General features: G+C 37.6%; 1 protein-coding gene across 1 annotated transcript in view; it reads left to right on the top strand.

Annotated features, from left to right (window-relative positions):
• Positions 1 to 6464: 6464 nt before the first annotated feature.
• LOC149792144 (uncharacterized) overlaps positions 6465 to 25762 on the top strand; it is a 56556-nt gene continuing 37258 nt past the window's right edge. Inside the window, exons 1-3 of the mRNA XM_089969533.1 lie at positions 6465 to 6587; positions 9451 to 9642; positions 11664 to 11771. Of these exons, the coding sequence (XP_089825659.1) occupies positions 6518 to 6587; positions 9451 to 9642; positions 11664 to 11771 (370 nt within the window). The 5' untranslated portion in view covers positions 6465 to 6517. The remainder of the gene's footprint in view (positions 6588 to 9450; positions 9643 to 11663; positions 11772 to 25762) is intronic.

A 25762-nucleotide genomic window follows, 5' to 3' on the forward strand; every position in this document is an offset into this window, starting at 1 on the left:
TGTCCCAATATTTTTATCAATCTCTGACATTTAAGGACCACAAAAACTTTTCCAGATCAACCTGACCCGGTTTCTGAAAGACAATTTTGTGAATCTTCTGCACTATTAAATATCAAAATTCATCCACGAACCATACTAACAGAAACCGAAGAGCTGTATGAGGATGAACATGACGACCGTCATATTGCAGTCTCCGCTAAGGCTGCTGCCTAGCTTAGTGAACAAAACCACCGTATCTGTAATGCATATGAGTGCTTTTGAGGCTGGCGCGAACGTATGGCAATTACAATTACCATAATTTGAGTTAAGTAAAAGCTGTAGTGGTTTAAAACTATCATGCAAGTCTTTCGTTGAGACACGTTAGTGGTAAAACCTAGATAAAACAATTTCAAAAATGCGCACTGGAAATTTTATTGATGTTACTACCACAGGCAGATCCGTATTTAGCACTCTGATTTCCATGACATTGATTGCATATATATATATATATATATATATATATATATATATATATATATATATATATATATATATATATATATATATATATATTGACCCTGAATCCTTGCTGATGCATATATTCACAAATAATCATTGTGTTTATGTATGATTTGGATATTTAACGTAGTTTTAAATTTTTTTATGTCATATCGCTAAGATGTCTGCAGTGTGGCAGTTTATAGTGATGCATACCACTGGGGCATCATGCCACAGACATGTAGCATGATGTCCTACCCAGTCACGTTATCCTGACACCTGGCCGGCTAGTTCCAACATTAAACTTTTAATACTGATCGCCAAGCGAGGCAGCTGTTAGTACCATTTTTACAAGTTTTCTTTATGACTAGGCCAGGTACCAAACCCACGACCTCCCGCATCCGAGGCTGACGCTCTAACCACTAGGTCCCAATATTCATTAAGATATTGCACCTGACATCCTTGGAAATGAATTTGACAAAAACAAGTCCCTGAGAGAACTCAGTTGTTTAATAGCACCAACAAAATTGTCTTAGTAAAAAAGTGTATTAATTTTTGTGAGATTCTGGAGCACACAGGAAGCTCCATGTCGAACGAGAAAAAGGAAAAAGAAGTCATAAGTGAGTGTGCGAAATGATCTCAACAATAAGATGTATGTGGAACATCTTCACACACTACAAATATAATTCGACTGAGTAAACGTAACATTTATGTAGATCGACGTGTTTGTACGTGAGTTGGATTTGCGGTACAAGTTTTCATGAAACATTTAACATAAGATTGCACACCAAATGTAGACACGGTTGTATTATAGGACAAGTGGGCTGACAGACTTGTATCCAAACTCAGCAAGCGCATTATCCGACTGAATCAAGAAAAATTCACAAAGCTCCTATGGAACACGTATAATTTCTTCGCTAACATATAGATGACAGCGAAGGACTTTACGCCATATTTAAGTCTAGACAGATTTCATCGTAAGTCCTAACTGTGAGTTTCGATCGAACATTTGCACCGTTTATTAAACCTAGAAAAGAAATTGTATGCAAGGATGCTAAAACTGCGGATCATATCGAGAAATAATGAAGACCGGTGATTGGAACTGGAACAGAGGAAAATCCGGTCCAATTCGTAATATTGCAATACGTACCATTAGAAGAAATACACAGGGCAACCATGGAAAGATCATATAGCGACTGCTGAGGAAGACAATGATATCAGAGAATTTGCATAGGATATTGTTGTGATTGCAAAATATACCAGTGAAGCTAATGAAGACACTCGCGAGGCAATTAAGAAGATTCCACAAGTATCACCTGGGTACCGGTCAATGATGAAAATGTCGACCCAATATATCACCTGGTCATTTCGCCAGACCATCTATTCAAGTCACGTGTTTTCTTGCTCTTTACAGAACTGGCAAAGGACACATCATTTAGTTTAATTAAATATAAAGGAACACGATAACACATGAAGACCGAATGACCTTAACTGGTGTTTAGAGGCAACATAAATGCACGAGGTGATTTGTGGAATAATTTTGTAAAACGACTTTGTGAATATTAGAGAACAAAACTTGATGAAGGGAATAAATATTATGGAAATAATATCTGGCATTGTGTAAACCTCTTCTATCACACCAATCTGCATACATACCTCTTCTCTTCAACCAACCTGCACTCGCACCAAAAAAAAATAAACACCCTCCACCACAAAATAAACGTACGTGCACTACCAATCAAAGTGTCAACTATACCTCGAACGGCAAAACACAATCATTAAAACAACGCAAATCGACGAATGATTTCAAAAGAATGTGTCCCGGGAACGGAAGAAGAACAGAATAAAATATAAAGTATTTGTTGACTGTTTTGATCCTCACGACCTTGCAAATCCGCTTGAGTCATAATCACCACGACGAAACATATTAATTAAACTTGTGACGATATCAGTGGCATGTATTAAGCATTTGTTGTAACAAAGTAAGCATAAAACAGTAATAAATTGTTTGGATGTTCCCCTTTGGAGGCCTCAGGTTATCTGATATCGATTAATCCCACTCTCGTATGATGGAAATGATCTTGGTGATGTCGTTCTTTGAATTTCATACAGGCGCAAAATAGTTGTAGTATCGATATGCACCAATTGCTTAAATATCTAGAATTGCAGGCGGACGAATCGATTCAATATCGACTACGACGATTAGTGACTCGACATACAAAATGCCAGACTGTGTTGGTAAAATCATTTGTAAGATCGCTCGATAACATCTGTCTGATTCATTGATTTAATATCTGATTTCATATCTGGTACTTCCATGCGGCCATAAAATGTATTAAACGACGACATATTGCCTAAACAATTACTCTGTTCAAAGATATATCAGAGTATCCATTCCATATGAACGCTACTGTCTTGTAAGACTGTATCAATCAAACTTATCAAAATTATTCATATGAGTACAATGATCCAAACAAGGAAAGGCCAATATAATTTCACGTTCATGCCACATGCATGTTGTTTATTCCGTGTGAAGCATTCTTTGAAGTCTAACAACGATACCGTATACGATGCCAACAATTAAATCGAATTTGACAACAATGGTATAACGGCGTTGTTCAACAACCCACGCTATGTCATGGACGGAAATTCTAAATGAAGCAATTCAGTTACAAGTGGATTAATAAAAACCTTATCAACATCAATGTTATTGCATAGCAATGAACGAAAACTCTCACTGGTCAAACAAGTCTACTGAGAGGAAAACTAATTGACAAATGAAACTTTGTGAGCCAAGAAAGAACCGTCAACTGCACGACCATCATTTACTTAAGGTTCTTTATAGTGTTCATCAATCCTGACGTTACTATGGACACATTTCGATTAATATATGTTATTAATGTTTGCCATACTATATATCAATGTTTTTAGATGCACACCACTTGGCACATTATCGTGCATTTTCACTGCAGATTTGACACGGGACTGATCACTTGCACTTTTTACAATTACTAATCCTCTCTCGAAATGCTTCTGGCAAGACTTCTAACCCTTGCAGATTCATCCCATGACCAAATCCTAATTTAGCATTTGTTTCTACTGACAGTGAAGCATCAACATGATGAGCTTTTGCTATTAAGTGCACTCTGTAATTACAAGGTCAAGTGCTGTCTTGGTCAGTTTCATTTCTCGGCTATTTTGTAAACAAAGGAGAAACAATATTGATATACATCTTCATTACAAGGAGGTAATGCTCTAATACATAGGTAATATCAAAACCTCAACTTTGTGATGGGAATGCATTTTCTTTGACAATTCTAATTATTTTTTTTTCAATTGCATTTTCATAGCTTTTTTATTTTCGCATTTGCAATTCTAATTATACTCTTGATTTTTTCCCATTTTTATTTTTCATGTACATTCATCTGCATTTACCTCTTTTCTTCATTATGCTTTTGCATCTCTCTTTCTTCATTGTCATTTTGAATCTGGAGTTATATTACAATCCTAAATCTTGAAATGAAACCTACACAATATCACAAAATGTGGTTATAGATACTAACTACAGATTAAATAGGAATACAAATTATTTGCATTATAGATATACATAACAACACTGAAAGAAAATCAAGATCAACATTGTTTAGCCACAATTTCCATTGCCAAAAAATATGTATGTTAATGATTATTACTATATTGTCAAAACTAGAAACTATTCCTGTTCCTTATTTGAAATTTTGAATATGATGCTATGCTGGAAGACTGAACACTATATGCCCTAACCCAGATGCTTTACTCAATGCTGACGTTGCAATATAACCTGGACTGCCTCATGTGCGTAAATTTTATTGCCTAATATTTACGGACATTTCAGAGGTGACCTGCTGTGAGATGAAATTTAGTAGCAATTCCAACACAAAACCTGTTTGGATTCTCTGCATTTGCACCCAAAATTCGACATCGTTAATTACAGCACCAGGGTTTTGCAATCAGCGAGGACTTGTTTCTACAAGGAGGATGTGAAATCCAATATGGTTAAATTTGCCAAAGAGTATGTTACACCAACATTGACATAACTTCGATGAAGTATGCACATATCGGTGTAACAGTTCTTGAGCAATAAAGACGTTGTATAACGCTGTAGTCAGCACGCTTTTATAGAAATTTGGTTCTAGGACAACAGATGCCACCTCGATGGAAATATAATACTGTTCCATGTTGTTGTTGATCTAGGGTTTAACGCCATTTTTCAGCACAAGATAGGCTATACATGGCGGCCAGTATAACTGGTGGAGGAAGAACCCTGGAAAACCCAGGGAAGAACCACCGACCCACGAGAAGCTACTGGCAGGCTTTCCCACACTGTTCCATGTATATATTTTTATGATTGCATTAGAGTTGTACCAGTAACACATAATAACTTGTTACAAGTATGTGTGTTTGTTATTGAACAATTTATTCTACCCAATTACCTTATCAAGAGAGAAAAAATATTATAACTCCTCTATGTTACCGAAGCGAATGTTTAATCGAAGCGGAACAACAACTGGGAGATGAAATCATCTTATCAAATCTGCATCCGTGAAAATGTGTCTATTGAGCAATTCTCGAGGCCGCACAAAGTAGTCTCAGAACAATTAAAATGAATGTATTCGACAGCCACTGAAGATACCATAATTGGCTTGGTTGAGTTCAAAATTGTCTAGTGACACCGAACACAGATACGGAATACGCGGCAGTGGATTTAAAGACAGTAAATGTCGAGTGCAAAGGCATGTAGATATAACAAAGAAGCACCCTGACTCTACTTGGCACAAAGTAGTCTCAAAGTCACGTGGTGCAGAGGACTGTGACTGACATCAGTAAACGGGATCTAAAACCGCTATGATGAAATTAAGGTAGTGTTAAGGTATTTGTGTACAAAATAAAAATCCAACCAAAATTTGCAGTTAGGCAGCGTTTTCAGCCAAATATGTAGTCCACGTTACAAACAGGAAAACACTTTAAACTAAACGGATTAAGGAAACGATGTAACTGGCGTAGTAAATTGTTTTTCTTCGCCACGTACGCCTTCTATTTTACACCAACGGCCAATTTTGTAAACATTGATTTTTGAACAATAGTCTGAATATACCTCCCCGTTTGTTTGTACCCACTACTGATTTATGAGACGAAAATCACACATGGTATAAAAGATGCACATAACCTAGTGAGTTAATTTATTGATTTAATTCCAAATGGAAGTTTTCAGTGTATAAGACGACCCTGTTCGCCAGTCATTTCTAGTTCTTAGACAAATCCATTTTCAGCAATGAGGGGTATGAACGACTAAACATGCATTTACGTAGAAGAAAAACAAAAATATGTCGTCTGCTTCCAAAAGTTACAATGTCGAATCACGCAAAGGAAAACAATGACAATTACAAGTTTGACTTCTACGTGGAATTAACTAAAAGTGTAATTTCTAAGTACACATTGGCAAAGAATATACCTCTAAGCCCTTAATGTTATGGTAATTTACCGAATTATCGGGCAGGTACAAAATACGAAGAACTACGTCACAAGGTTGTCTGAGGAAATCAACTTGTCGATAGTGTACGCAACATGGCGCCGAGTTAGCATTGAGCATCAGTTTAGCATGAAATGCACAGATAATGTCAGTTTTAAGGGCCTCTCTGGTCACATTCAGATTAGAACTTGTAAATCAAGGAATGAAAGAACTAAGTTCTATGTATTTTTATTATATTATTGATTTCTGTTTTTGAAATCAGTAAGGGGGTACAAACAAACGGGGAGGTATAGTCAAGACTATAGAAGGTGCCAAACTAACACAATGATAAAAAGATTTGTCTATGCATTAGCCAATCAATGATTTAAGTTCAAGGCAGTATTTGTTTAAGCGATTCATATAGGAGATAGCAACGCTGCTAGGCAAACGTGGACGTTATTTATCTTTAAAACCCTACACTTTGCATATCCAATAAAGACTTCCTGCTTGGTTATTATACTAACAGGTCCGGTGATATTGGATAGTACTGAAATGACATCTAAAATGATATATGAAATTATTACCCTCCTATGCTGCTTCGTCTGTGCTACATCTGTCCAGGGTAAATATTATTTTAGTTTAAGTACCTAAATCAAACATATTTGTTTTCTTCTTATACTAAATGTTTTCCTTAGAAACTGTATCGATATTTAAAATAACTTATCAGAAGTATGCACGTACGTACGTACGTACGTTGTTGTTGTTGTTGTTGTTGTTGTAGGGTTTAACGCCATTTTTCAGCTCACGATAGGCTATACATTTTGGCCAGTGTTAATGGTGGAGGAAGAACCCGGGTAAACCCCGGAAAAAAAACACCGACCAACGAGAAGCTACTGGCTAGCTTTCTCACATACCCATATTACCCGAATCCGAGACTCGAACCCACGCAGACAGAGGTGAGATGGCAGTAATCCGTAACGGAGAACGCTTTAGACACGTACGTACGTACGTACGTACGTACGTATATATGTATGCATGTATGTATGCATGTATGTATGTATGTATGTATGTATGTATGTATGTATGTATGCATGCATGTATGTATGTATGTATGTATGTATGTATTGTAACGAGTTTTTGGCCGTTAGGTACTTTATTTCCCTATCACTTTTTGTGATGCGACAACCATTGACACCACTGACACTTTAGTTGCTAAAGACACCTTATGAAATAAACTTGACTAAAAGCATGACAGTGTCAGACTTTTATATATATATATACAATTATCACACATACATTTATAGAACTGAATCGGTGTGATATGAGGAGATAATTATTTTCATCCAATAATCACACAATGTATACTTGTAACATCGTAGTATGTGAAGAGAAAAGAAGCTCGTTCAATGACCACGCACAAATAATATATGCAAAAGTGTGATACGTGAAGAGATATCGGACCCATTCAATAACCGCACACGAACGGGGCGATATGTGATAAGAAAACGTCACCAATGATCACTTAAACGAAGTTTTCTTACTGCAATGTATCCTGATGTCAAGGCCAACTATTTTACATTTACACAAATGGAATTTGCACAACAAATCTTCTCAAAGAACAGTAACTAACTGCCACATATTTAAATATTTAAACTTCATGACAAATGATCCTGGATGAAATATCAGAAGTGAAGGAATTGTTATTTTAGAATACTAAGACATTTAAGTTCTACTTTATATACTGAAAATACAGCATTAGCTATGAGTATTTTAAATTCTTTAAGATGCATTAAATATAATTGCAAAATAAATATCAAATAAATTATATAAGCATCTAAAATAAAGTGAAGTAGACACCCATGTCTTGCTATGTTGACTCTTAAACCTGAAACCTGACTGTTACATACTGCTGTACATACCTTATGCATTTGGGCTTTGGATGGTCTCTTGTCTCCTTGCTTGCACACCGGCGTTCTGGCGTTCTGGCTCTCGATTCATAATTTCCCTGGCCGTAAATACCATATTGTTGGAAATTTGCTAGAAAACCGTTGAAAGTTGGAATGCTGTTGGAAAAGCGTTGGATGTTGGAGAAATTGAAAAATTGTTGGAAAATCCCAACCAGTTTTGAGACTATAAATCTATGCAAAAATAATGATCATTTCCAACTAGAAGGATATATTTGTTGAAATTGTCGTCAAAAAAATACTTTATTGAAAATATATCCAAAATCCATCGCTGAACCGTATGTTGGTAACTCATATCGCTCTCCGTCTCCGTACGGGTGTACCATACTGGACCTACCTTGCGCATGCTCAGTGAATTATAAACAGCAATGGCAGCGACTTACGAAAGCTACATGTGATGGATCAAACGAAGCCCAGTATTTTACCTAAGAATCGAAGACATCTATTAAATATTATCTCCAGCAATCGAATATGATCTCCCCAAATATCTAAACCTTCTCTTTATCATGCCAAATTTGCACTTACCCCTTTTGCCGAAGAAGGCATATGGCAGCCTTTTGAAGCCAACCTTCGGGAATTATTGCATTTCACCTCGACAACAAATTACAGCAGCGGTTATTAAAGGTCAGGGTCATATGTCAACCAGGGGATGTCAATAAAAATGAACACGATTTTGGATTTGAAATGTCGAAATGCATAGAAAGTTACAACGATGTTGCTATAACAACACGTGTCAAACGCAGCGTATTTTACAACAAAAAAGGGAATATTCCTAGCTTAACCGCAGCAACCATTTTTTATATATTAAAATAATGATCATAACAGCATATCTCTGGCATGACCCGCTACGACATTCTACCCCATATCACTGTATAAAGAATCGAAGAATCGTGGCTAGCGAAGATAGGGCTATGTATTATATTTTAGTTAAGAGGCTATTGAAAGAAAACTTCGATGTACAAAAAAGTGAATGTTTAGTTGCTTAAATCTTCCGATCTGATGTTAGAAAGTAAGTAAATTGGACTTATAAGGATTAAATGTTCATGGTTGGGTATTTATCGGTGTGTAAATTTAACCAAATCACTCACAAACTTTACATAAAGTCATTCGGACTTTGTTTACCTTGTAAGTGATTAGGTAAAATGTACACATTGATAAATACCCAACCATGATCATTTAATCCTATAATGAATCCTTGTGAATTTATATTATATACCAAATATATTAATATGTATTAGTCTATTGAATATCAGTATAAGATTTATGGTGAATCTGTGATGAACAGTTGTTTTCTTAGTCATAGAATCATGGAATAAATATCAATTTTAATAAAGACAGAAATTTCTATACTTTCCATCCGTAATAACGTTCATAAAGTTAAAATGTCAACGTAGTGGTGTACAATAATTTTCGATTCCTTGGTGGTTTTATAAGTGGACATTGTAACCTTTTGTATTAAATATATCATTCACATCATGATGTTATGTTTTTATAATAATATTCGGCATATTTGCTTTTCAGGTCCGGGTAAATTTTTATTCGGTGACATAACGGATTGGAATTTAGCTAGAAAAGCATGTCAAGATAATCAAACAAGATTACCGAATGTGACAATGTCGGAATCGGGCCTCCAGCTGCAAGATATAATTTATTGGAGTCAGGACGAATGCTTCTGGATTGGAGCGACATATGAGCTTATTACGAATTATGCTTGTAATTACGTTTCCTATCACCTCATATTAACCGAAACAAAATTGTGTTTTAAGTCTTTTTTGATGACAAATTAAATGTATAAAGATTTCTTTTCTGGCAGGAACTTTATTAAATTATTGTAGGGCAATGCTTTTCACTGTTAATGAATATTTAGACAAAGAAGTAGATAAAATATGCAATGTTACAATGTTAAAAATCTAATATCATATAACTCCTGTGTCCTTCCGTTGTGTCATTCACTATAACAAAGTATCGAAGATGTAAAATATAATGAAAAAAAGTCTTAGTGGTCTAGAATATTTGCGAGATATTTTAGAAACTTAGAATGCCACAAGTTGCTTTTCTTAGTGAAGACATGCAATATAAGAAATGACAGATCGTGTCAGTGTATGCGTGCCAGCAGTTGGTCACCTCCTCCTGCACTGTTTAAAGCCAGCTCTACAGATCTATAAGTTGGAATCCATAAGATCCCTTTAGAATCTTTTTAAGAAATGACAGATCGTGTCAGTGTGTGGGTGCCAAAAGTTGATAACTTCCTAGTACACTGATTAAAGTCACTTCTTCAGGACACGAGTTATAAGTTGAAAATGGTCAATAAGACCTCTTTGCATATAGTAAGATTTATACCTTATGAATATGTAAAAATATAATATACACCTAATGTGGATGATATAGAGATTACACGTACGTATCTAATACTTGGACCTATATATTCTTACGACGTGACGACTTAATAACTGCATATTATTCTCCCAATTATTGAGATGCCCACAGAACAGAATATACTGTCTATAACTCATTAAATCAGATAAACAACTGACATTGTTATCCTGGTTTATACTTACCAAAAACTGGTCTTTTTCCTTTTGGATACTGCAGACTTTCCAATTCTACAACTACACATGCATTAACAGGATAGAAAAATGACGCCAATATATGCGAGACAATAACTGCATGAGCAAAGCTTAAATAGTTGTTTGGAATATTGATTTATGAAAGGTAGAGATGGATGCCTATGACATATACAGGCTATATGATTGTCAGGATATGTCCTTAGAAACAATATGTACGGAATATAAAATTCTTGATAAATAATATGACTAAAAAGATTACGTACCAGTATAACATTCAGCTAATTCAATCTTTCAGAATTATGTTTTAGAGATTCGGTGTAGCTTCAGTGTTTAATAGTTAGCTGATTTAATCTTTCACAATTACGATGGTGAGATTCGGTGTTGCTTTAGAGTACAATATTTAATCCTTCCGACTTTATTATTATGATAACATGATTCGGCTGTTAAATAAACATCAGCATGTCCGAAAATATAACTGTTAATAATTATATATTACTTTCATCTCCGACTTTGGATGGTACTCATTTTTATATTTCACTTACCTAGATAAGTAAACTTTAATTTCAAATACATTAGTCAAATCGTCTTAAAGGCTTGTAGCCTGAATTGACAACTTGCAGGAAACGTATTCATGATGAAACTATGGCGACAATCTGGATGCTTTTTGAAGATCTGGATATCACCCCAAATTTAATTTTCATATCCCAAACCCCAAATATGTGTTCTCTTGCTACAATCTCTCATAATCCCTGAATTTTACATCATGTTGTGTGCTTTGGTCATGAAGCTGTAATGGTCCTCTTGAGCGTTCAGTTATTCTTATGCAAACACATAGATTCAGATTGCTATCAATAGTAATGTTGGTACTAACTTGTATTAACTACACAGGTTATTGTTATTTCGCATTGCACTCGTTGGTTAAAACTAAACTGTCCATTTGCCCTAATCATTTGTGTTGTGACGTCACCGTATTTCAGACCTCACCGAAGTATTGCACAAATAACTGATATTGTATTTTCTGAGTAAAAGTAAAAAATGTCCAATCTGAAAACGAGTTTGCGAAATATTTGGATTATAATGCTGTTACTTGATGAAAGTGGTGAAAGTGGTCCAAAAGTGTTTTTCTTTTATATCTAAAGAAATACACTTATTTCTTCCTGTTTTCAGACGACACATTCCCAACCCTTTGCTGTGGAACAATAACAAAGATAAACAACAATTTTATTCGTGATTGTGACAACTGTGAAAAAAGTGAACAGTTTATTTGCGAATCCGGTAAGACATATAGTTAAACTATACACTTTATTTACGTTTAACGTCTAATTTTTAAAACGACATTAAAGTATTCTACCTAATCATTAAGTAAACCTTTTCGTAATCTTTACGCTTAAGTTTCTCATTCATTTCTGAACATGGAATATTGTTAATTTATTAATTCAAATGTTATGTTCAGTAATTTTGTGTCAGTACATTTTTGCTCACGGTGGTGGAATAGTGTTTGCAAATGATACCTGCTTGGTAATGCACAAAATGAATATGGGTATTTGACCGATATCGATATAAAAACTGATCTGACCCCAAAATAATGAACGTATTTTACTTGAAAAATTGCGAGACAGTGTTCCATTTTTTAACTTTTATGCAAACCAGAAATAAAAGGTATATCCATTATTCTAGAAGCAGTTATTATAATGTAAATATGTATATTTTTAAAGCGTCCATTTCCTCTCTAGTTTTCAAAATCGGTAAGATTAATCATGACACAGACATGACTTAAAAAACATGTACTAAATTGTGTGCAGTGTGCCTCATGAGAAAAAGTATGTGGCAAAGTAAACCACATAAAGTTAAAAACATGCAGACATGATAATAAAGCACCTGCTGTTATTAGTATAACTGTGACTGCCATTACTTGTAATACAAGCATGAACGTGTGCTTATTCCAGACCTATGATTACTTATAACCTTACAAAACATTGACTTAATGCATGTTTTTAAAGCTTGCTTTTGTGCTTTAACATTGGGATGGAGACGCATTGACATTTTACAGGTAATTCATTGTCATTGAAAATTAAAAGTGTCCAAAAACTTCTCAAGACGTATCCACGACGATTGCCGTATATCTAACCGATGTATATGCTGTATGCGATATTCATTGTTGTGGTTTATTTACATATAGAGACTTTCCATTGATTTAAAGATAATAATCTTATGACGGTTTATCCAGTGTGACAATTAATATCCAGTATCGGAGCGAATATAACATTTCCACATAAAAGACTAATGGCAGTAATGCGAGCCAATTCGGGCTTCAGTATAATTTATTCTTAGCTCTTGTACCGGCATGCTGACACATGATAGTTGCTTAGCAAACAGTATATGAGATATTTGTTATTATTGACTCTTTCTCCTTTAGTCCAATAAGTTTGAACATCCGGGATGATAACAAAGTAAACATAGCCCCTGAGCTTTGTCAGTTGTCAGTTGTCATTGATGAAAGAAACAAACTTTCTATCTATCATAGTTTACTTTCATTCTATCCCCAAATCTTCTTTCATTTGCCTTTCTGATCGCTGTAGACACCATTGCCATAGGAATGCGCGACATAAAGTACTTGATTTTAGACACTTCATTTGTACACTCATTCAGCTTTTTAACAGATGTTTGAACATGTGTACGAAATTTGATTATTGTGTTGCAATGAAGATTAGGAAATTAATTAAGTCTGTGATTGCAACAAGTTTTGACCTGAATGGATGCTTGGATTAAAATAATAACAAATCACAATTAGATGAAAGATGGATAATTCTGATATGTATTAATACAACTATGTATATTATTTACAAATACAGTGAAACTGTTTCAAGCTCTACACAGACAATTCATTCAATTACCTTACACAAACATTCACAAATTGGAAAACAAAAATGTGATTCATATGTTCGCATGCAATGAATGTAAGATTCATATAATATCATGTAAAGAAAGTAATATTCATATACTCTCATATAATTAAAGCAAAATACGTATAATCTCATATAATGAACTTGACTCAATTTTACTCAGTTGAAGCACATCATGTATTCCATGTACTCAGTTGAAACAAAATAAACAATTGAAACAAACATGATTAATCGTAATCAACATAATTGCACCAAACATATGACTCATGACATTTGTACAGTCCATACGATTCATAATCACTTATGACTCATATAAATACTTATATAAACTTGCAAACGAAATTGACCTGGTTCATATGTCCATTGTCAAACCACACAGTTCTCCAGAATTCTTGCGTTGACTCCCACTTATATTGGCCACACCTCCCATTCATGGATCCATTATGCACACAAGTTTACAAATCGGTAATTCCGTCCTTGTATGGCCTTGATTATCGCACCTGCTTCCATCTCCATATATACATACAGCTAGTCGACCTACATCCTAATACACCCCCACACACACAGATAGCTACAATACAACCAAACTGGTCATAATAACAGGTACGGAATTAAAATCTAGAGACACATGCTACTAAAGTAAACTCTTAATATCAACTTGTAACAGTTCAAACGTTCACAACGTTTAATATCCGAGTATTAGTAAAGACAACATTTCACACTACGACATTAAAACTGAATATGCTTCCCAGATCCAATATAATAAAATAAAATAAAATAAATATAAAAATGTAACACTTATCCTTATGCATGTAGAACAAACTGGAGAACACACACTCCTAGACAAGATTCCAAAAATACCAGTGTGTTAATTAGAAACGAAACGTGCCTTAAACCTATAGGAGAATGATTAGTAGGAAGGGTAAAATACCCGTGCATACCGTGTCTTTTGTGCCTCTCGCCGCAAGTGATCTACGACAAGATACATGCCACATCAGTCGATTAACTAGAAAAACAATTTGCCACCATAGCTAAAGTTGTACGCATGTACGACGAGAATGATCAAATGATTCTATGGAAAAACCGAGTTATTTCATGCCTTATTCTGTAACAGTGATATTGCCCTCGAATACGGTAAAACACAATTATAACAATCTCATTTGTTCAACCTTCGACCATAAGAGAAGATTAAGGTATCTAGACAGATTATAAAAAGATGATACACTGATGATGAGAAGCACACCTTTAGTATCGCAACAGAAATTCTCATCAAAACGTTTGCTTTATAATATGATTAAAACGCATTTATCCTTAGATTGAACATTGCTACCATTATGAACAAATAATGAGAGGGTGGGTGATATATGATGCTTGGAAGATCACTTTTGTTTGGTAGGAAATGTAATAGTTAAAAGAAATGACTGGACGTAAATCGTCATGGCTTTGCGATCTCAGAACTTTATTTCTGCTACTTGATTCTTGTAAATGTTGTGAACTTTTCTCTTCCAATCCATTGTGCTGTACAAGGGACCTTTTCTATATGAATAATGGATAATGATCTCTATAAAACAGTCCAAATTGTCGACATTATTGCTTGGTCAGTCTTATTTATTTCCAGCTTCAAATGCCTAATCAAGACAAAAATGAAAATGATTTTGAAAAACATTTTGATCAGTTGAACAGTAAAATACATCTCTTTAACTACAATGAAACTGTGTCGGATAATATATCAATTCTAAAATCCTGTTTTATTACCATACACGGCATACGCTCATGCTGTAAATATTTTTAAACAAATGACTAAACATTGCGTATTATAGTCTCTCCTAACAAAAGTCAAGGAGTGTTTGGACTGCATCCAGACACAATGTAATGGTTCCGGTTACCTAGATAATTTTCCCCTATGTGCTCGGGTAAGTGTAGTTTTGTAGTGACCTATTGTTCAGCTGTAAAAGTAAGCTTACATTTGACTCGAACAATGCACGTCTACATACTAAAACATGCAGCAATTTAAGTAAACTCAACAAGTTATTTGTCTCTCGCAAATACAAAGTGAGAATTACAGAGATACTTTCACCATTGTGAATTAAATCACAAATCGTTCTAAATGTCCTACCAGAAGTCCAAAAATATAGATTTTTCCGAATGAGTTCTAATAGTATTTAATATCCTGATATTAAACAATAATGCGGTTCAGAATGTCTACCAATGTTTTCAGAGAATCCAAATTAATGTATTAATGTAAACGTCAAGACACACTTTAGTGATTGCTATGAATGTTTTCATGTAAAGTGTCTAGGTTAGAATAAACAGTAACACAAAAAGGGAGTGAAAACAACAAGCTTTGAAAAATATAGCAAATAATTTCTTTCCCTGGAAAAATACTGTCAAAAAATGAAGAAAAAAAATTAAACTTACGGTTTCCAGAATCAAATCCGAAAACAATCCAAGACTAATCAACGAATACAATTTTAGAAGCCCTTATTATGAAATGTTTTAATGATTTCAAGTTCGAGTCCTGACGAAGAATCCAAGATGGAAGGCGATGACGTATTCTGTAACTTGTACTTTCTTGAAGTCTACAATTCCTTATGGAAACACAATAATTAATCCTCCGGTCTTGACAATCCAAATAATAAAAGTATCCAAACAAAAGTTTCAAGAAATGTCTCTGTTCAAGAATTCTGTATGAGCACAAAAGATTTCTAGAGAAAAAATTAATCATTTAGATTACGAAAAATTAAAATAAAACCCCAAAATCAAATCCAGTCACGACAGAAAAAACTTAACATCAGGTGCTTAAAAGCCCAGATCCCTCTCTCTCTCTCTCTCTCTCTCTCTCTCTTTCTCTCTCCATCCTTATTAATACTATGTATTATTCAATTTTGGAAATGCCCAATTGCGAAATAGAGGATCATGTGATCATATTTATATATAGAAACCGTAGCCCCTGTATGTCTTTGATAAGAGCCAATCAGTTTACTCCGATAAAAAGTTCTTTACTTGACCCTCAATCAAGGCCAGGAACTAAGCAAAACATAGAAACAGGTGTTTATATTATTAGGTATTAATGGAAAGATTCAGGTCAAACTGAATTTTCTGGAAAACATCAAATCAGTAGCAAAAAAAAAATTACATTACTTTGACACGTAAAGAAAACAAAGATTCCAAAACCCCAAAACCATCAAATCAAATCAAACACCAATTAAATCAAATAAAAATATTTAATCAAATACACGTAAAAATATATTTAACAAATATTTCCTCTCAACTTGTGTCTGACGTCAGTAATACAATACTAAGTTCTGATCATTACTTCCTACAAACTCATATAAAACAGAATTACATTTGTTTATCAAATCCATATTTATACTTACTTTCACTTGACTTAGATGTGAATTACTAAAATAGAAAATTCCATCAGCTTGTAATCAAAACTAACCTTGAACTAAAATGCATCGTAAATATTTTGATTACAGTGTACAATCACCGACAAAATTTAGCTATGTAAAACTACTCTATACAGTGTACAAACACAGAAACTTTTAACTGCAAAATACAAATTAAACAGATATAATTTACATTTCATTTATTCAAATGAAACTCGAGTATTCCTGTTATTAAACGTAATTTTATCTACGAAACATTAATAATAAATTTCCTCTTTTATGATTTGTCATAACTAACAACCATGATATATACAACGCTTCATGTAAAGATAGAAAGAATCTAAGATCACTGCGTTTGTTCGATAATATATTTTTTCCTCTCAATCACAGAAAACGTAGCACACCTAAGATGGTGTGTTGGGGAGAGTAGTCGGAGGTGAGCAATAATACATGATTTTACAAACAAGTCCACTGTTATATGAAATTCACTTGAGGTAAGTATTTACATCACGGAATCACAGACGTTAGATTCATTCTGCCTGTTATGACACATTTTCTCTGAAAATCTATGCATGAACTAGTTCAAGTTGTACGTATTTGATAGAATCTTTAGAAGGCCATTAAGACAAGGTCTGAAGGAAGTGGGTGACAAGGGTAAAGCAAACAATAATATGGTAATTTTTTTTAAAAAATATATAGCAACAACATAAAGTGTGAAGGAAAGTGCGATTATATTAATTTAATAATTATCTTGTTGAGAGAAATTTAAACATTCAGAAAGGTTATTTTAACAGGTAATATGTACTAATATGTTCTAATATGTATATTATATATATATATATATATATATATATATATATATATATATATATATATATATATATATATATATTTACAAAGAATTTGATAGGGATATTTTAAATAAATCTAACTAAACCTTATTCGATTTAAATTCGTTCATACTATAAGGTAGGATATTTAGATTATTATGAAACGAATCTTGTTTTATGGAAAATTTAATAAAAATGAAATGCAATCTATATATTTCATTTATATGCATGCTAACTTGTAAATCCGCACGCAAAACCATCATTATCCGATCCCAAGCTTGAATATATGTCCATATAAACAGTGTGTGAAGTTCTATATGACTCACTATTATGCGTTGGGGTGAGATGCTCCCAATATTTATTTGAATTACTGAGGAATTCCCACCCTGGCTCGTTTTTGTAGGAAGTGAAATTAGTGATGGAGAGAGGTAAAGCTCCGAGCCCCCAGTCAGCAATACCGACAATTAAATTATTAAGAACACAAAGGTGAAATCCAAAAGAATAATAATTTAATACAAATTAAACGATATTAAGTTCTCAACCAATCTGCTTCCTCTCGAACATGTGACAACCTATTTCATCACGTGATTATAGTGTGGGATGGCTTTCCCCTGTACTTGGTTTCTGCTCATCTGTGTTTAGTACGCCAATTGCTTTCCTCCTTCCTGCGTTCTCCGATTCTTCCTGTCCTCTTCCCCTTTCGTCTTCTTTTCTCCCCCTCCTTTTCTTTCTCTCTTTCTCCTTCAACGAGGCTTGTTCCCCGCCTACTTCTATTCTCTATTTCTCCTTCAACAAAGCTTGTTCTCCGCCTACTTCTATCCTGTCTCTCTGAGACTTGACTACTCTGTCCCCAAAAGCTTCCTTTACGAAGCTTTCTGCCCTTAGAATGTACTACGAGTTTTTCCGCCAAATCACGAGTGGCTCCCTCGGAGTGAGTATATTCTGCTTTACCAGTACGACGGCTTACAAATCACTAATTCGTTATCAGTCCGACTGACTGTTAAGTTCTGGTTCGAATTGATGGCCCCACCCTTCATCAGTTCTGATTGGATATCAATTATATCCCCAGTCGGTCCAGTTTAACAGACGAGTCTCAGACCATCTGTCAAAGCGGGGAGATTTACAATAGCGTTGAGGGTCCTTTGTTCTTAGAACAAAGCTTCTAACATCTATATGCGAGTGTTAACACCTAAGGGGGAGGGGGGTTGTTGTACAAACAAAATCGCCACAACAGTGCAGAGTCGACATACTCATTGCGCTAATCCATTCTTTTGTTCCTAACTTACGTAATCGCGGACAGGCAAACGTGACAATCCCCCCACGCTTGAGAATAAAATCGGGATTTTATTCAGCAAATTACTTGAAATGCAAATGCGCGTTACTGCGCGTAATAAAATAACAAATTATAGCGACACTACACGCTGACTAAGGACAGGAATATGCACACAACATACGGTTATCTACAAAGCGATCCATGACATTTCAGCGCTCCACCTCATGAAATCAGCGCTACGTTCTCGGTTCCTTTCACGTATCCAATCTGCATCTGGTACTGCTGTAAGAACAGCGACCATCGCATCAAGCGTCCATTCGACAATTTTGCCTGGGCGAGATAGGCGAGAGGTTGGTGGTCAGTTTCCAATATGAACTTGCGTCCGTACAAGTACCGCTCGAACCGTGATATTCCGAACACGATTCCGAGGCATTCCCTCTCCGTTACGGAGTAGTTCTTCTCGGCAGCAGACAGTTTCCGACTGCCGTACGCGACAGGAAAAAGCGTGCCCTCGTGCTCTTGCAGCAGTACTGCTCCAAGTCCCGTGTCACATGCGTCAGTACGAAGCACGAAGTCTTTGGACAGGTCTGGTTAACGGACAACCGCGTCGGATGTAAGCCTATCCTTTAGCGTTTGGAAAGCGTGCTCACACGAATCAGTCCAAATAACTTTACTCGGGGCCAGTTTCTTAGTTAGGTCAGACAACGGCCCCGCAATCGCACTGAAATTGGCCACATACCTCCGGTAATACCCGGACAATCCCAGGAATGACCTCACCTCAGTTTTTGTGGTGGGCCGTACGGTGTTTCTCAGCTGCTCCACCTTCGACTTCTATGGGGACAGTGTGCCTTGGCTCAGGGTATGTCCCAAATAGTCCAATGTCCGGAACCCAAGATGACATTTGGAGGGGCGAGCTGTCAATCCCGTCTGACGTAGCCGCTCCAAAACGTCAGCTAACAGAGTGAGGTGTTCACCCCACGTCGCTGTGGCTAACAAGAGGTCATCCATGAAGTTGTGGACACCCCTATCGCGCAAGGGTTCCAACAGCTTCCGCATCATTCTAGTAAAGACGCTGGGCGCTTTCTGTACCCCGAAAGGCATGACCATCCACTGGTAGGTCCCGTTTGGAGTAGCAAAAGCGAACTTTGCTCTATCCTCCTCCCTTACCGGAAGTTGCCAATAGCCCTTGGACAAATCCAGCTTGGAGAAATATTTCGCTTTCGAGACAGAAGCGAAAATATGTTCCGGGTCAGGTAGTATTTCGACTTGATATTCTGTCACCTGATTCAGCTTCCGGTAGTCGACACAAAACCGATGGGTGCCATATTTCTTCTGCACTAGGACTACCGGAGAGCTGTACGGAGAGTCGGTGGGTTCGATTACTGCCAGAGCAAGCATCTGCTCGATCTCCTCCCTTACGACTTGTCATTTTGCGTGGGGCAAGGGGTAGGGTTTCCGCCGAACTGGCCGGTCGTCCACCAGCTTTAACCCGACCTCGACAAGCGACGTTCTCCCGGGTATTTCCGTAAGCACATTGGAATACCCGGCCAGCATCGTCTCAATCTCTTCCCGCTGTACGCAGTCAACATGGGGTCGCACTCCACGTCCGAAGGTGTCTCAGCCCTCGTTAACGGACAGCTCGGAACAGTGTTGGCACCTTCCGAATCGCCTTCGGCGTCCTCGGTAATTGACGGTCTCTCTTTCACGGTATCTCTTAAGGAGATTGGCATGGTACAATTTCTCCTTCGTTGGTAGCCGTATCCGATAGGTTTGACCTCCGACCTTCTCGGTGACAACGTATGGACCTCTCCAGGAAACTTGCAACTTGTTGTGTTCTTGGGGCAGCAGCAACAACACCTTGTCCCTTACTTCAAACTAACGTGGTTTTGCGCGCTTGTTGTAATTTTTCGCCTGACGCCTTCGCTCCCTTGAGGTTCTTCTGTGCGAGGGAACAAACTTCCTCCAGTTTGTTTCGCAAGCCCGCGACGTACTGGTAGGTAGTGCGTACCCCCTTCACAGCGTGATCGTCCGTCCACAGTTGTCTCAGTACGGCGATTGGGCCAGGTACGGTCCTCCCGTACAAGAGTTCAAAGGGAGAAAACCCTAAACTCGCTTGGGGTACTGCCCGATATGCGAAAAGCATTGCAGGAATGTATCTATCCCAATCTTCAGGGCGGCCGTCGCACAGCTTCTTGAGCGTGTTCTTCAATGTCCCGTTAAACCGTTCGACCAGCCCGTTACATTGTGGGTGATACGGTGTAGTCGTAAGATGTTTAATCGACATCAGTCGGTTTACCTCTGCCATCACGCGACTCATGAATTGTGTCCCTTGGTCGGTCAGGATCTCGTCGGGTACTCCGACTCTTGACCAAATCCCAAAAAGCGCTTCCGCGACGGTTTCCGAATCAATATTACGCAGCGCGACGGCCTCCGGATAGCGTGTAGCGTAATCTACAACCGTTAAAATATACCGATTTCAGTGCGACGACGCGGATTTTATCGGTCCGGTCAAGTCCATCGCGACGCGTCTAAACGGTTCATTGATAAGGGGTGTACTCCCCAAGGGGACGGGTCGATGATCCGTTTTCGGTGCCATTCTCTGACACTTGTCACAGGAGAGACAGAACCGCTTAACATCTCCCTGAACCCCTGGCCAGTAGAATTCTTTGACAAAACGGTCACGCGTCTTGGCAATTCCCATGTGTCCACCCATGAGACTCTCGTGAGCGAGTTTCAACACTTCACCTCGCTTCTCCTTTGGCACGACGACTTGCTTAAATTGTTTGTTACCATTCCTGGCGTGGAGATACAAGATCCCCTTCTTGTATGCGAACTTCACCACACCATTCGGAGTTTCTTTCTCCGTTCCTGCTGCAGCGTGTTTGTGCAACTGCGCCAGAGTTGCGTCTTCCTGTTGCAGTTTCCTCAGCTCGGCCGGAAGAACGTTACTCACCGGTGTCGATGTAACTTCCATCGGCTTCGCTTTCGTCTGTCGACTCTTGGAACTGGTTTCCACAGCACTCATGCAGGTTTCGGGGTTCGGTTGTGGCAACACATAACGACCTCCCAGTATGACGTCATGTGATAAACCATCCAAGCACGCAGCTTCAATCTTCCCCTTCACGTACGGTGAATCGACGTCAATGACAGCCACTGGCAATGAGTCACGCGTGCTGTTCGCGTACTGAACTTCAATTACCTCCCCTGTGTAATCCTCGGGCTTAACGTATTTCTTGTCGACAAGGGCGGGAACGCTACACCCAGTGTCATACAAGATGGTGGCACCTTCACCGTTGACAGTAGCAGACGCAAGGTTTGATGGGTTATAGCTTGCCTCCGGCTCGCGCTCCTTCCTAGCGACGCCATTCAACTGGGTCTGCCTGCCCTTGGGACAGTCCCTGGCAATATGCCCCGGGCGCTTGCAGTTGTAACACGTCGGCGGCCCTCGACGACCTGCCAGTTCCGCTTTCGTGGGCGAGGCCTGTCCAGGTCTATGGTTGGCATCCTTACCTGTAGATCCCCCTCCGACCCTACCGTCGCCCAGACGGTTACGGACAGCCGGATCTACCTCAACCACATGGCGTGACTCAGTGGGTCGGGGTCGGTCCGCACCCCCGGAACATCCACTTTTCGAGTGTGTCTGCTCCTATCGCTCCGCCATGCAAACGATCTCTTCGAGTGTCCGGTGCTGTCTCTCTGCTAGAAAGACTGTTAACTCGCGACGGTAAGTACTCAGGACATCTTCCTTGAGTATAACCTCGCTTAGCCCGTCGTACGATCGTTCGACTTCGGCCACCTTCATCCACTTCTCAAATAACCCCCGAACACGGTTGTGGAATTGAGAATGGGTCTCCGTTGCCTCTTTCGTCGAGTCCCGAAAAGGTTTAGGGTACGTTTCGGCGGTCAGCCAATGATGGTAAAGAAGGGCCTTCTTGAGCGCATTATAGTCGTCAGCATCGTCTGCAGCTAAGCCGTAGTAGACTTCACGAGCTGCACCTTGCAAAAAGGCTGAGACGTTAATCGCCTAATGCTGCGATGGAATTTTATGAGCGCCCACGAGTTTCTCAAATTGCACGAGGAAATCGTCAATGGACTCTTCTTTGTCATTGAACCGCGGTATACTTATCTGTACCATTCGGTGACCGATAAATGGTCGTACGCTCCCTCCAGGAATCGTACTGGGGTCGTCCCTATCGGTGTCCCTAGCCGCTAGCCTTACCTTCTCCATTTCGATAGTGTGAGCCAGTCTGGCCAGCTCTAGCTCTTTCTGTGTTTCTCTGTCCGCTGCTATCTTGGTCACCTCTAGCTCTCTGTCCGCTGCTATCTTGGCCAGCTCTCTGTCCGCGGCTATCTTCGCCATCTGTCTGTCCGCTGCTCTTTCTACCTTCCATTCTTTTATGCGTTCTTCAACGAACGCCGCCAGGCGATCTCCCTCGTAGCCGAGATCGTCCGCACCCATGGCACGGTACTCCTTAATCATCTGTCTTTCTGTAGCCATTTTATTATGATACTAACAGTAAGTGATACCTTGTCTCGACTCACTAACAACTGACAGATGTTACACGTTTCTAACCAAATACTTACCTTTTAACACCACTAACGTCGCTCAGGTAAGATAATTTGCTCGATATTTGCTTCAAAATTACTGCAAGTAATTAAAAATGTACCAAGCATGCAAATATCAAAATATAACATACACAAGATGAAAAATCATAAAATTCAAAATACACATAATGGAAAATGTCTCACACTGTTCACTAATACTTTCTAACAAATAAACTTTAGGTCGTAAAATAATATTTATGTCTAATTCAAATCCCAGACGAAGCGCCCACTGTGAAGTTCTATATGACTCACTGTTATCCGTTGGGGTGGGATGCTCCCAATATTTATTTGAATTACTGAGGAATTCCCACCCTGGCTCGTTTTTGTAGGAAGTGAAATTAGTGATAGAGAGAGGTAAAGCTCCGAGCCCCAGTCAGCAATACCGACAATTACATTATTAAGAATACAAAGGTGAAATCCAAAAGAATAACAATTTAATACAAATTAAAGGATATTAAATTCTCAACCAATCTGCTTCCTCTCGACCATGTACAACCTATTTCATCGCGTGATTATAGTGTGAGATGGCTTTCCCCTGTACTTGGTTTCTACTCATCTGTGTTTACTACGCCAATTGCTTTCCTCCTTCCGGCGTTCTCCGATTCTTCCTGTCCTCTTCCCCTTTCGTCTTCTTTTCTCCCCCTCCTTTTCTTTCTCTCTTTCTCCTTCAACGAGGCTTGTTCCCCGCCTACTTCTATTCTCTATTTCTCCTTCAACGAAGCTTGTTCTCCGCCTACTTCTATCCTGTCTCTCTGAGACTCGGGACTTGACTACTCTGTCCCCAAAAGCTTCCTTTACGAAGCTTTCTGTCCTTAGAATGTACTAAGAGTTTTCCCGCCAAATCACGAGTGGCTCCCTCGGAGTGAGTATATTCTGCTTTACCAGTACGACGGCTTACAAATCACTAATTCGTTATCAGTCCGACTGACTGTTAAGTTCTGGTTCGAATTGATGTCCCCACCCTTCCTCAGTTCTGATTGGATATCAATTCCACCCCCAGTCGGTCTAGATTAAAAGACGAGTCTCAGGCCATCTGTCAAAGCGGGGAGATTTACAATAGCGTTGAAGGTCCTCTGTTCTTAGAACAAAGCTTCTATCATCTATATGGGAGTGTTAACACCTAACGGGGGTAGGCGGGTTGTTGTACAAACAAAATCGCCACAACAGTGCAGAGTCGATATACTCATTGCGCTAATCCATTCCTTTGTTCCTAACTTACGTAATCGCGGGTAGGCAAACTTGACACAGTATAGTTGGAGAAAATGAGAGCAGTAATTATTAATTAGTCACATTAGCATTTGAGCAATTATTATATTCTCCAACGATATTTAACTCGATACATTTAACTTCTAGTCGATATTATAATACCTTTAGAGCTAGATAATTCATGAAAAGTATTCATACGCATGCTTGATACGTTTTAGCTTTTATTATATTATCTGTATATATGTAACTCGATATATTTTACTTCTCGTCAATATTATATTATCTATAGACCTGGATAATTGATCAACAGTGTTTTTACACACAAGTTGCCTCTGGCTTGATACTCTATTTGCAGTCGTTCTAATAATTTGCATTGCATGAACAAATGTAGTTTATTTTATCAAGTTAAGGAATATCAATCAAATCACCCTTTTTGATTTGTAAATTGTGGGCAAGGTCGTATAGTATTACCCAGGAAATCTCATTCATATTTTCCATACAAATTATGTGACGTATAAATATATAAATCTATTATTTCTGGCTATAAAACAGATCATTTAACTAACATTATCGATATGTGTAGATTGATACGTAACGTAGGTTTAATAATTTGAGTCATATCACTATGTTATCTGCTGTGTGTCAGTTTATAGTTATGACTTGCACTTTGGCCTCATGCCGCAAACATGTGTCATCAAGTTTCACTCAGTTACATTATCCTGGTACTAGGTAGAGCAGTCATAATAACAAACTTTGTGGCAGCTTTAAGTACCTTTTTGATGTCTTTGTTATTTCCCGGCAGAGGTACGAACCCGAACCTCTCTCATCCTAGGCGGACGCTCTAACATATGTTTATGTGTATTGATGCATATGAATATATATATATATATATATATATATATATATATATATATATATATATATATATATATATATATATATATATATATATATATATATATATATATATATATATATATATGGATATATATATATATATATATATATGTATATATATATATATATATATATATATATATATATATATATATATATATAT

The sequence above is a fragment of the Sinohyriopsis cumingii genome, chromosome 9 (genome assembly GCF_028554795.1).
Source record: "Sinohyriopsis cumingii isolate HCF-2022 chromosome 9, ASM2855479v2, whole genome shotgun sequence".
Lineage (NCBI taxonomy): Eukaryota > Metazoa > Mollusca > Bivalvia > Unionida > Unionidae > Sinohyriopsis > Sinohyriopsis cumingii.